This window comes from Eublepharis macularius, chromosome 12 (genome assembly GCF_028583425.1).
Source record: "Eublepharis macularius isolate TG4126 chromosome 12, MPM_Emac_v1.0, whole genome shotgun sequence".
In the NCBI taxonomy this organism is placed as follows: Eukaryota; Metazoa; Chordata; class Lepidosauria; order Squamata; family Eublepharidae; genus Eublepharis; species Eublepharis macularius.
The window spans coordinates 50,707,872-50,720,154 of NC_072801.1; the positions used below are offsets into that span (position 1 = coordinate 50,707,872).

Consider the following 12,283-nt stretch of genomic DNA (forward strand, 5'->3'; position numbering starts at 1 on the left):
GTCAGTGTTGTATAGTGGTTAGAGTATTTGACAAGGGCTGGGGACACCTGGGTTTAAATTCCCCCTCAGCCCTTAAGCTCATTTTTCTACCTTGGTCTCTCTTTCTCTCTCCCCATCTAACTCATCACACTGGGATTTAGATAAAATAATGAAAAAGTATGTACATTATTCTGAACTTTTTCAAACAAGAATATAATGAAAATAAGTCAGAAGGAAGGTTGGGATGTTTAGTCTTTATTTGGGACTATCACATGCAACTATCTGGCCATCAAATATCAGATACTCGCTATAACAAATATAAATCATGCCACATGTCAAATGAACCACCAGCTTTATGGTATTAATCTTGTTCCCCCCCCCCTTCCTTTTCTTTTCCTTTTTCTCTACAATTTCACCGGCCAGAGAGGATGCCAATATGGAATCTGCCAACAGGAGTGTGGTAAAAGCTTTTATCATCCTAGGATTCAATACTTCTCCACAGTTCCGCATACTGTCCTTCATGCTGATCTTAGCCACATATGTTCTCACAGTCACTACCAATGTAGTCATCATCTCAGTCATTAAGACAAACCGTAAACTGCAACGTCCCATGTATTACTTCTTGGGCAATTTCTCCTTCATGGAGATCTGGTATACAACATCCACTGTGCCCAAGATGCTGGAAAGTTTCCTGGCTGGTGGAAGCACAATCTCCGTGGCAGGCTGCATCTCCCAGCTCTACCTTTTCTTTGCCTTGGGCTCCACTGAATGTTTCCTGTTAGCTACTATGGCCTACGACCGCTACTTGGCTATCTGTCGCCCTCTGCATTATCCAACCCGTATGACTCTGCAGATAAGTACCTGGATGGTGACAGCAGCCTGGGTGGGTGGATTCCTGGCCCCTTTGCTTCCCATTGTCCTCATTTCCCAGCTATCATTCTGTGGGCCTAAGGAAATCCACCATTTCTTCTGTGACGCTGGTCCCCTGCTGAGGCGATCATGTGGCGCTGCCTTTCTCAGCTCAACTCTTGTCACAGTGTTGGCCTCCATGGTCATCCTCAGCACCTGCTTGCTCACTATGGTGTCCTATACCTTCATCATCTCAACGATCCTTCGTATCCCATCAGCCACTGGGAGGCAGAAGGCTTTTTCAACTTGTGGTTCACACCTCACTGTGGTGGTGATTTACTATGCTACTGTCATTTTCATATATGTACGGCCCATCTCCCCTTCTGCTTCTGATCTGGACAAGGTGGCCTCTATTTTTTATGCAGTAGTCACCCCACTGCTGAATCCAATGATTTATAGCCTAAGGAACAAGGAGGTGAAGGAAGCTCTGAAGAAATTGGTGAGCAGAAAACAGGTGTTTATGAAGAATATTGGAACAGTGATCATGGTTTGCTGGTAGAAAAGGCATTATATGGGCAAAAGAAATGTACTCTTAGCTCTGATGTGCCAAAATCTTTCTTGGTGTATATGGCTTGAATTGGTTTAATGTTCATTCCAGTTAACCCTTGAAAGTACAATTGCAAGTCCATGAGAAGCTAGGAGTATCCAGCACTATTTCCATCACTCTTACCTGGTTACAGTTCCCAGAATCCTTTGCCAGAAACAGTGTCAGAGGGATAGAGAATGAATTTCAGCATGTAGTGTAGTTCCTCTTGCCCCTGTTCAACTGTTACTGATATTTATATGGGCTTAACTGAAGAACACAATTGCTTTTCATCACAAGCAAGGTTTGTAAAATCAGTAAAAAAATTTCCTTAGGGATATATTTTATTAAATGTACAAATATGTAAAAGTGTTAAAATATCTGCATAGGTTTTCCTTTCCTTTTCTGAAGTGTTAAATAAAGCTTTGTTGTGATGTCTATTGCTGCCATAAACCAGTGCATTCCTCTAAGATAAGTCTTAGTCAAACCTTCCTTGAGATTTTGGAAAGCATAGCTGGAGTTTGTAGCACTGAAATCTCCTGAAAGATTAATCACATCCAGAGATCTATATTAATTTGCAGTTCATTGGGTTAAGAGTATGACTGGAGGTTGGTTGCATTGTCCAGCAAGCTTGCTGAAGCTAAATGTCTTTCATTCTGATTCGTGTCTTGATAAGAGACTACCTGGGAACCAGTTTGAGTTCAATGATGGAAGAAAATTAATGGATACATATACTGAATATTCTTATACATAGAAATATTTACTGCTGAAGGGTCAGTTGTAATGTCAAAAAATGCTTATCATCAGCGGCAATGAGAACGAGAGGTGTGCACCCGAAAAAGATTCGAGTTTCCCACTTTGGGTTTACCTGAAGAGGGAAAACAATCCAGAATAACCAGAATCCCAAAGCAGCAAGCCACTTAGGGATTTGGGTATTTAAACCAATTTGGTGTGCTCCATAAAGATTTGGGTTTTTTTAACCTGCCATCTTTTTTACCTGATGGGAGGGGGAGGGGGTTGTAGGCTGCTGCCGCTCTTCCCAAAGCTTTCTGAAGCATTATGAAACACTTCGGAAAGCTTTGCGTAGGTATTTCCAAATCAGTTCAGCAAGGCTGTGGCCGATTATGGAATACCAAATCTATCCAAATCAGTCCCAATTCAGGTTAAAAACCCAAATGGGAAACCCAAAGCCCACACCCCTAATGGGAACTATCTGCTGAAGAATCAGGGACATAATGTGGAGTAATAGTGGAAATACATGTTGCATATTACCTTGCGATGCTCAAGTGCAGGATTTTATGTGTGGTCCTCAATTCACATGCTGATTGTTCTTGATCAGCACAAGTAAATGCTGTTTTCATGGGCAATCCCTTTGTGTGATTCCATCTGCAAGTGTGTCCAGAGGGCAGAGCACCAATTCACTTCTGTTTTTGCTGTGAGAACAAGTACTGTAGGCTCCTTTGACTTGCCAATTTGCATTTCTTTAAGGTGTGAGAAACAGTCATGATCTGCACTTCAATGAACGAATGTGGGAAGTGGGGGAAACTGAGATACTTTTAGCAGTTGAGGAGGAACTAATATTGAATGTGTGAATGCATTCACATAATGCAAATTGACCTGTGACTATGCAAGCACGTGCATGGAAAGTTGGAGGAGGAACACGTGAAATGAGGTTCAAGTGAGTGTCCCTAGGAACTTAGAGCCAAACTACAAGTGACGTCTTACACAGGTTGGACACTAGTCGGCTTCCCTCAAGTTTTGATGGGAAATGTAGGCATCCAGGTCTTGCAGCTGTAATGGAGAGCCAAGCTGTAAAACCTGGGCGCCTACATTTCCCATCAAAACTTGAGGGAAGCCGACTAGTGTCCAACCTGTGTAAGACGTCACTTGTAGTTTGGCTCTTAGTAACATGGATTTCCACCATAAGTTGTATTACTGTGAGGGCAACTTTGGGTGCTACAAGCTGAATTGATTGTAAAATTAGGCCCCGGAACATTGTGAATTTTTCATGGAATAACAGGCTCTCAGTTCGACAACAATTTCTTCATATGAAGCAGCTCTTATTCTATAGACAGTAGTTGACTTAACGATGTCCGAAAGCCACCAAATTGTACTCCCATGTTTTTTGCTTATACTTTCCAAGTGTCATACCACTAATCCCAGCTCATTCTATTCCACATTGAACAAGTTCTCTTTCTTTCCCTTCTTCCTTACTGTATTCATGTTTCTATTTGTAGTTATGGGTCAAAACTCAAGACAATTTTTGGACATCACATAGAAGAGGGCTAGAACATGCCATTTTGAGACAGAACAAGAGTACAGGACTTCAAGAGGTTATCTTCTTCAGCTTTGATGCAACCATATTCAGGATCATGAGGAAAAGCTGCTCGCTAGATCAGTGCCCCAATTCACAATATGGTTGGACAGAGGGAAACTTATTCCAGAGATGCTGATCCCCTTCACAAAAGTAACAACATGATATCCTCTGGTCAGAGAAACAACTAGGGAAGAAAAAGCTTTAGATTCTTACTAGCCTAGGCTTTTCCAAAACTTTCAGCAGCCTTTCTCGCATCCACAAGATAACTAGAGATCTTGTAGATGTCTAGGATATGGGTTGTCAGATGTCATATTCTGCAGAAGTATATGTTAAGACTACTGGGTTCAGGGCTAAATGTTTCAGCCATGCCACCAAGTTTTGGAGACATTTTCTCATTTTGCTTTTAGGGTTTCTTAGGCCATAACTGGAAGACAGAACATTACCTTACTAGAATATTTGTGCCTTGCATGGACAACCAGAGGGTAGGAAGTAGGACAGACATACTGGTTTGGCAGAGAGGTAGTCAGCCAGTTAGTTTTTAATACAGCCCACAAGCCATATAGAAGCAGAAAAATCCTGTTATGGTATTGATTACCTACAGTGATATCTCTATATACAACCTTTGACCTAGTATATCTAACAGCTTAAGGGACAGAATCTGAGTAAAGTATACACATTATCTCAGCCCGTTTTTCCATTGCAGAAGGCTGAAACTTAGCTGCATATTCAGTAGTTCTTTAATCAACTCCCGCCAATAAAATCTGAAGCATCTTCTGTTCAGAAAGATTTTTTTTTATCAAACAGTGTATCTTCCAGTAATTCCAGGTGTGCTTGTACATAAAATCTACAATTAAATACATGAGCCAGTGATTTGATCAAGTTAGAGTTCAATTGGATCAGATATTTTTGTAACATCCTTTCATCAATGCAACACCAAGGAAATAAAATCAGAATAAAAATAAATGACGAGAAGAGCTATTTCTTAAATAATATTATAATTATCAATTAATTTTTAATTTCCCCCATCCCATTAAAACAAAAAGACACACAATGACCACTGTTACAGTCTCAGTCTTTGCTTTTATATATGTAAACCATTTGGAGCTACTAGCAGTATTTTTTAAAGTCCTAGGGGTGACCAGAATTTCTGAGCCCATTTTCTCAGGCCTTCCTTCACCTCCTTGTTCCTTAAACTGTATATTAAGGGATTAATCATTGGAGTCATGACAGTATAGAAAAAGGAGAATACTTTTGATGAACCCTTCAATAAGGGGCCTTCTGGAAGGAGATACACAATCATTAAGGTGCCATAGAAAATGGTAACTACAAGAAGGTGGGATGAACAGGTAGAAAATGCCTTTTGTCTCCCTGTGGTTGAGGGGATTCTCAAGATGACTGATATGATGCAAATGTAAGATGCTATGGTCAATATAAATGGAGGAAAAGTGAATACAGAACACAACAAAAGGGCTACCTGCATAATCAAAGATGTGTCACTACAGGCCAACTTGCTTAGTGGTACAAAATCACAGAAAAAATGATCAATTCCATTGAAGCCACAGTAACTTAACTGTGATAGCCACACAACCACTATTGAAACAGAAAAACAGCCACTTATCCAAGAACCGGCTGCTAAAGAGATACATACCTTGTTATTCATATGGAACTGATATTGGAATGGTTTGCAAATAGCTAAATACCGATCGTAAGACATTACAGATAGGAGACAAGTTTCTGCAGTCACCAGAAAACCAAATAAATATAACTGTATAAAACAACCAGATAAGGAAATGGCTCTATTCCCTGTTAGGAAACTCGCCAGCATTCTTGGCAGGATGGTTGAGGTGTAGCAAATCTCCAAACAGGACAAGTTCCCTAGGAAGAAGTACATGGGAATGTGAAGATGCCTGTCAGTCACAATTAGCACAACAATAAGAAGATTCCCCATTACGGTTATGATGTAGATTACGAGAAACAGCAGGAAGAAAAGAACATGCAGTTCAGGATGATCCCCAAATCCCAGGAGGATGAATTCTGTGATTACTGTTTGGTTTATCAAGGGGTTTACCTAAAGAAAAATAGCAATGAAAATTATTATAGTTTCCTCTCAAAGATGGGCTGCTGTGCAAACCTAACAACATTGCAGGCTTTTTAAAAAATTGCTTATTTATATATTAACTTCATGGATACTCTGCCTTTCTCCCCAGTGGGTACTCAAAGCAACTTACATTTCATGACCATTGAACATTTTTGAGTGTTCGGCTGGGATGCTCACAGGCATGTAAGCAGTTTTGAGTCAAGCAAAGAACTGTCCTAGTTCCATCACTAACATAAATATCAGTTCTTCCTTCACTCTCTGTCTCTGTTTTCCAGGGGAAAGGGTAACCTGCTGCTATGTAGGCTGCTGGATATGAAAATGCCTATCTGAAGTAAGGCTAAAGGCTGTGGCCACACATATCCTTTGCTGCCCTCTACTCTATAGATAAATGGGATTCTTGTGGAGTATAGTTCCTTGTAATGAGTGTTTACAACAATTAATTGTTCCTGATCCACAAGATTTTGCCTTCAGCTCTAGTGACATCAACAGAGAAACACTGACTACCGGATAAATACCTAATGGCTTTAAAGTGAGGATTTTTGACTTTCACTTTTAAAAATTTACTTTTAAAATATGGAAATTTTAGGGCTATAATTCTGGGTTGGGCCCAACCAGCTTTTTAGCTTAACCTTGCCCAGTTCTCCTACTTACAAAAGCAACTGTTTGACAGATCCTCAGCATAATTTGTTGGAGGTCAAAAGGGATGCTAGTAGTAATTCTAAATGGATTGTGTTACAAAAAAGCTGATAGCACATGCTACAACTAAAAGAAGACATCCCCCCCCCCCAGTTGGAATGAAGAGACAGACACAGTTGTTGGATCTATGGGCCACTTTATTGAATTAACCTCAACATTGAACATTGACCCATAACTGTGGCAAGGGTAAAAGCGGTACAGGTCAAGCCATAGAGTCACCCCTGGACCTCCGCCTTGACCTGCCTGGGCGAGCCCTGAAGCACCGAGTGTGAACCCTCCCTGCAGATAGCTAGGACCCATCCGGCCAGGCAAACTGGTTCCCCCCTTTCAAGCTCCTAAGTTTCAGCCATACAGCAGTGAGGGAAGGACTTGCACATGGGGTTCCCCCAGGCAGTCTGCCCACGCACACTGGCAGCCATCACGAGCAGTATCAGCCACTCCTAGCAAACCCCTCTTCCCCACCAATAGGGAAGTGCCAAGAGTGCTCACCAGCCAGCTCCCTCTAACCAAACTCTATCCCACCAGTGACATTCCTAACCAGCACCACCAAAAGCCAATTTCCTCAACCCTGATCCTCGTGCAAGGTAGGCAAAAAACCCCTTACCCCGCCTCCAATTTGAGAGAAGGGGAAAACATTCCTACTTGGCTCTGAATACAGCAACCAACTAATCCTGCACCAAACAGGGAGAGGAGGGTGGGCCAAGCATTTGAGGCAACTGAAGCTGGGCAGGTGGAGCCACCTGAAGAGGCTGCTGGCTCCACCCCCCAGCCAAGACCTGGATGCCTGGGAAAGTGCCCTGCTCTCCCTCCTTCCAGGGAGGCAATGCATGGCCCCTGTCTTGAGCAGCTGAAGCTGCCCTTTGGTGTGGCCGTATTCTGAACAGGCTGTTTGGCTTGAAAGCAATGGCATTTGTCTGAGGAAGGTGTTGAACAGTCATTGTCTGTACCAGCCCACTTAATGCTATCACAAAGTAATTAAGCTTTCTCTGCTTATAGTATATGGCATTGTCTGGACAGAACTGGGTGTAGATATCTGTATTATGGGATGATGTTCCATAAGGTACTCTAGTTGCTGCCACCCCCACCCCCCAATTATGAAAAATTATTTAGATTTATAATTGAAAAGGGATATGAACCAGGCCTCCACATGCAGGCCCAGCATTGCTATCTGTCTCATACTGATCATAATTGCTTTAAAATATGTTTTTCCTTTATTTCTAAGCTAAGATGAAGCATTGAAAACAATGTAGTATACTTTCAGATGCACGAATCTATCAACAGTAGCTATTCTGAGAATCCAACTAAGTAAAGAAATTAGCTAACAACTTGGTTATTGACGAAGTTGTGAGCAGTCTGTCTAGTCTCTGGCGTTTAATAACTGCTTATGATATAAAATCATAAGCCTCTGAATCTAATGAGCTTCCTGTCGCACTAAGCCAAACTGCCCAGCAAGGCAGAACGTTGCCAGCTCCTGCCCAGGAGACTGGAATGCATGTACCTTGCAAATGGAATGTCAAACAATTAGATGTCATTGTCTCCTGTCTTCCATGCCTTGAAGCAAAGCAGCTCTCTGACAAGAAAGGCACTTGAGGGTTTATCACCCCTCAGACATTCCAATTTCCTTTCTTCCCATTAATTGCCACCCCAGCTAAGATCCTGTCCTTCAATCAAGGACCATCAATAAGCTCTGATAAGTTTAAGTTCTTCCTGGTAACATTTAATCACAACTTTAAATTCAATCTCCAATCCTGGAGATGCTTAATTAAAACTATAAAACTTAATTAAAACTTCCTTTGTTAAGCACAGAGAGCAGGCAAGCTGCCTCTTTTGTCATGCCATGGCAGCATTGATCAAGGTAATCAAACCTTTTGTGTCCTCCCAGGAGATGACCTTTACAGTCTTTTGTTTTACCAGCTGAAGTCACTCTCCAGCTTCAAGGTCTGTTACTCTGTTAATAAAATAATATTTGACTTGGAACTACGTGTCATGTCTGCATACCATTCATCCATGCCTTTTTGCAAGAGACAGAGGGAGTTGGATTCCTTGTAATCTCCTGCCTTTCTCTATCCAGACAAAGCTATTGTGTTCTCATAAGACTTTGGGGGTTTTGCACCTAATTGCTAACTTTATATACATTTATATATATTGCTAACTTTATCTTTATATCAAAGTGCCTTTGCTTGTAACCCCATTCCTGTCAACTTACCCATCTATGGATGTATCTGTGAACTTACTGGATCTCTAAAATAAAACCTTTTCATCCAATGCACTGGAATGCTTTCTGTGAGGGGTTTAGGGATCTATCTGCCATGGACTGCCATCTCTAAAACTGACAGTACACCTCTTTCGTCTGTTTCCTCTGGGAAGGGACCCCATAAAAATTGGTGAACGTCTTGACTGTTACCACCTCTCACTTAGCCTTCTCCTTTCTGCTAATTCCCCCCCAACTCTCAAAGAGACCATTTCCCATAATAGAGTATGTCGGACACTTGCATTTTGATGGCTACAGTATGAGCATATTTTTGTTCAAATTATTTGAAATACTTACTGCAATCATTGAGATGACAATCAAGAATGTGTCTCAGTAACATGACAGCTTGATTCCTAGGAAAAGGAAAAATGGAGTCTAATATCTTGATGTCAGGGGTTTTATTTTCTACGAGGTAGTAACTTCTGTCACCAGAGAGTCATTTCTCACAGGCATGCAACATGACTTACCAGGGGAATTAGCTGAAGAGCTTTGTATCTATCCCACAGGGAACAGCAGCACGGATTGATGAACCTCGGTTTGTACTGACTAATCCTGAAAATCAAGCATGCAACCTCAGCTTGTTTTGCCTAACTTTGTCCTGAGCTCCAAAGAAATTTTCTCCAAATTGTAAGCCAGCTCTTGAAAGTCAGAGAAAGAGAAACATTTAAGATCACAACATTTTTCTTTCTTTCTTTTTCTTTCTTTCTTTCTTTCTTTCTTTCTTTCTTTCTTTCTTTCTTTCTTTCTTTCTTTCTTTCTTTCTTTCTTTCTTTCTTTCTTTCTTCTTTCTTCTTTCTTCTTTCTTCTTTCTTTCTCTTTCAGTCCAAGCCAGTGGAAATTAAATTTTCACAAGCTCTAGAACCAGTAACATTAATAGACAATTATGTGTTTAACCCAAAGGATCAATTCCTGTCATGATGGAGTCTTCCCTCTGTGTAAGGCAAGTTCCTCTGGAGCAAGGAACCTTCTATTTCTCAAACATATACCAGAAGAGGAAGGCTATAATGTTAGTGTAGCAGAATCTTTAAATTTAACTCTGCAGTCTGCACCAATAATGGAAATGTTGTGAAGAGAAAATAAGCAGAATGTCTAAGTAATTATTTTACTTATAAGAAACTGAGCAATTCATTGAGATTTTGACACCCCTGGCCCTGGCAACAGCCACTGTGGCCGGAAGCTGTGTTTTGCTCCTCCAGAAGGAGGAGAAGGCAGCATCAGCCCTTTCCCCTGCATATGGGGACCTGCACAAGGGGCGGAGCTTGGACAGGTGTTTTACGCTGCTTCACCCCTCAGCGTTTTAGTGCTCCTCATGCTTGGGTAGAGAGAGGATGCATTTCCTTCTCTCCCAGCACAAGGGATCTCCAGAGGGTGAGCAGCTTTGGCTCAGCCAGTTTCAGCCATTGCGGAGACGAAGTGCAGCATTCAGGCTCTTACTTCCAGAAATGATAGCAGCTGAGCTTGTTGGTGGCAGGCGAGGCTCAGCATGCTGGGTGAGGCTTGAGCGGCAGGCATGGCTGTGAGCACGCAGAGCAGCGAGCGGAGTTTGGCAGTGGATTCAGCAGAGGCATGATCATCTGCAGCAGGGAGTTAGCGGCACGTAGACTGGGCACCAGCCTCAGTAGTGGCTTGCGCAGCCCTCTTGCTGTGGCGGGGAGGCTGTGCCGTCAGATGGGAAAGGTCGCTTTAGCCGCAGCAGCAGGAACTACCCAAGGGATTTCTAAAAGCTTGAGGACGACCTCAATTTCTGGACTAGTTTTCTCAAGGCTTCCTTAACATCCTTGTTTCTCAAACTATATATGAGAGGATTAACCATTGGAGTCATGACAGTGTAGACAAGAGAGAACACTTTTAGGGAACCTTCATTGCAGGGATTTCTGGAAGGAGATACACAATCATTATAGAGGTATAGAAGATAATGACAACGATAAGGTGTGATGAACAGGTGGACAATGTCTTTTGCCTCCCTGTGGCAGAGGGTATTCTCAGAATGGCTAATATAATGAAAATGTATGATGTTATGGTCAACAGAAATAGAGGAAAAGTGGGAAAAAAAACATATCATAAGTACCACTGCTATGAGCAAAGAAATGTCACTGCAGATCGACTTGCTCAATGGTATGAAATCACAGAAGAAATGGTCAAGTCCATTGAAGCTACAATAAGTTAATTGTGACATCCATATAGTCACAACAGAGGCACAAAAACAGCCACTTACCCAAGAGCCAACTACCAAACAAACACTAAACTTATTATTCATTTGCAATCGATACTGCCGTGTCTTGCAAATAGCTAAATACCTATCATAAGACATTGCAGATAGAATACAATTTTCCGCTGGTGAAAGTAAACCAATTACATATAATTGTACAAAACAGCTAGGGAAAGAAATGGTTTTACCCCGTCAGGAAGCTGGCCAGTATTCTGGGCTGGAAGATTGAAGTGTAACAAATCTCCAAACAAGCCAAGTTTCCCAGGAAGAAATACATGGGAGTATGGAGGTTCCTGTCAGTCACAACCAGCATAACAATGAGAAGGTTTTCAGTTATAGCTACAGCACAGATTATTTAAAACAGTAAGAACAGAAGAATCTGTAGTTGCGGGTGCTCTCCAAATCCAAAGGATAAATTCTGTGATGATAGTTTGATTTAAAAAACTGTATACATAGAGGAAAAAAATGGAAGGATTATTATGATCTGATTTAGAAAACTAATTGCAAAACAGGCTTTTAAAGCATAAGTTATAAGAACAATGACAATAATTATCTTAGGTTTTCAATTGTTAAAAGCACTTCAAATATATAATTCCCAAAACTAGCCATTTCCACACGGGCTCAAGTGCAGCGCATAATGTCACTGTTCTACCACCCAAACCCAACAATACCAGACAGTACCCAACAATACCTGTCATATCCCGCCTGCGTTTATTTCACTTCGTTCCGCTTTATAAGCAGCTCGTGAGGACTTCCGAAGAAGAATCTCGACTGCTTGAAACGATCCGCCATTTTGGAAGCCAGCCCCCCTTTTCCTTTTCCTGCCGACGGGCAGCTCAAACAATTTTTTTTTTAAAAAAATGGACGACTTTTGCGCAAGCACGCAATTTCAATAGGTTGACCCATGGCATATTAAGCAAAATTTTATATGCATTGAGACAGATTTCTGCACTCAAATACCAGAATTTTTCTTTCTTTGCCACAGGTGCCTGGCAAATTGTGGTGTTCCGCCTGTTGCTGTTGGCTGGCCGGTATTTTTTTAAAGAGGAAAAGCTTTGCCCAGCTATGAGGTTTCAAAGGGATGGCTGGTTTCAGATGTGTTTTTCATGTGATTAAAGCACTGGAATTTTATTCAGAGGTGATTACACTGACTTTCTAGTATCCCTTGCACCATAGTAAATGGCGAAGTTGCACAAGTCTGTTTCGTGTCACGGTCTGTTGTTGTTTTTTTTTAAATGGACTTGCTTTGCGCAGGTGCAGAATTTCAATGGGGGGTTACTGATCGCCGGCCCGAAGGGGCG

General features: G+C 41.6%; 2 protein-coding genes across 2 annotated transcripts; one reads left to right on the forward strand and one right to left on the reverse strand.

Moving 5' to 3' along the window:
* The first annotated feature begins 415 nt into the window (after positions 1-415).
* LOC129338479 (olfactory receptor 6F1-like) lies at positions 416-1,527 on the forward strand. Its single transcript, XM_054992752.1, has 2 exons — positions 416-1,327; positions 1,501-1,527. The coding sequence occupies exons 1-2, from the start codon at positions 416-418 to the stop codon at positions 1,525-1,527; spliced, it is 939 nt and encodes a 312-aa protein (XP_054848727.1).
* Positions 1,528-4,848: 3,321 nt separating this feature from the next.
* LOC129339215 (olfactory receptor 11A1-like) lies at positions 4,849-11,774 on the reverse strand. The gene is made up of 2 exons (XM_054993814.1): positions 11,703-11,774; positions 4,849-5,796 (listed from the first exon to the last, which is right to left on the reverse strand). The coding sequence occupies exons 1-2, from the start codon at positions 11,772-11,774 to the stop codon at positions 4,849-4,851; spliced, it is 1,020 nt and encodes a 339-aa protein (XP_054849789.1).
* Positions 11,775-12,283: the final 509 nt, after the last annotated feature.

Coding starts and splice junctions, on each gene's coding strand:
- LOC129339215 (XM_054993814.1), bottom strand. CDS start 11,774: ATGGCGGATCGTTTCAAGCAGTCGAGATTCTTCTTCGGAAGTCCTCAC. Junction 5,797..11,702: donor TGCTTATAAAGCGGAACGAA/GTGAAATAAACG, acceptor ATTTTTCTTTAG/GTAAACCCCTTGATAAACCA.
- LOC129338479 (XM_054992752.1), top strand. CDS start 416: ATGGAATCTGCCAACAGGAGTGTGGTAAAAGCTTTTATCATCCTAGGA. Junction 1,328..1,500: donor AGGAAGCTCTGAAGAAATTG/GTGAGCAGAAAA, acceptor AACCCTTGAAAG/TACAATTGCAAGTCCATGAG.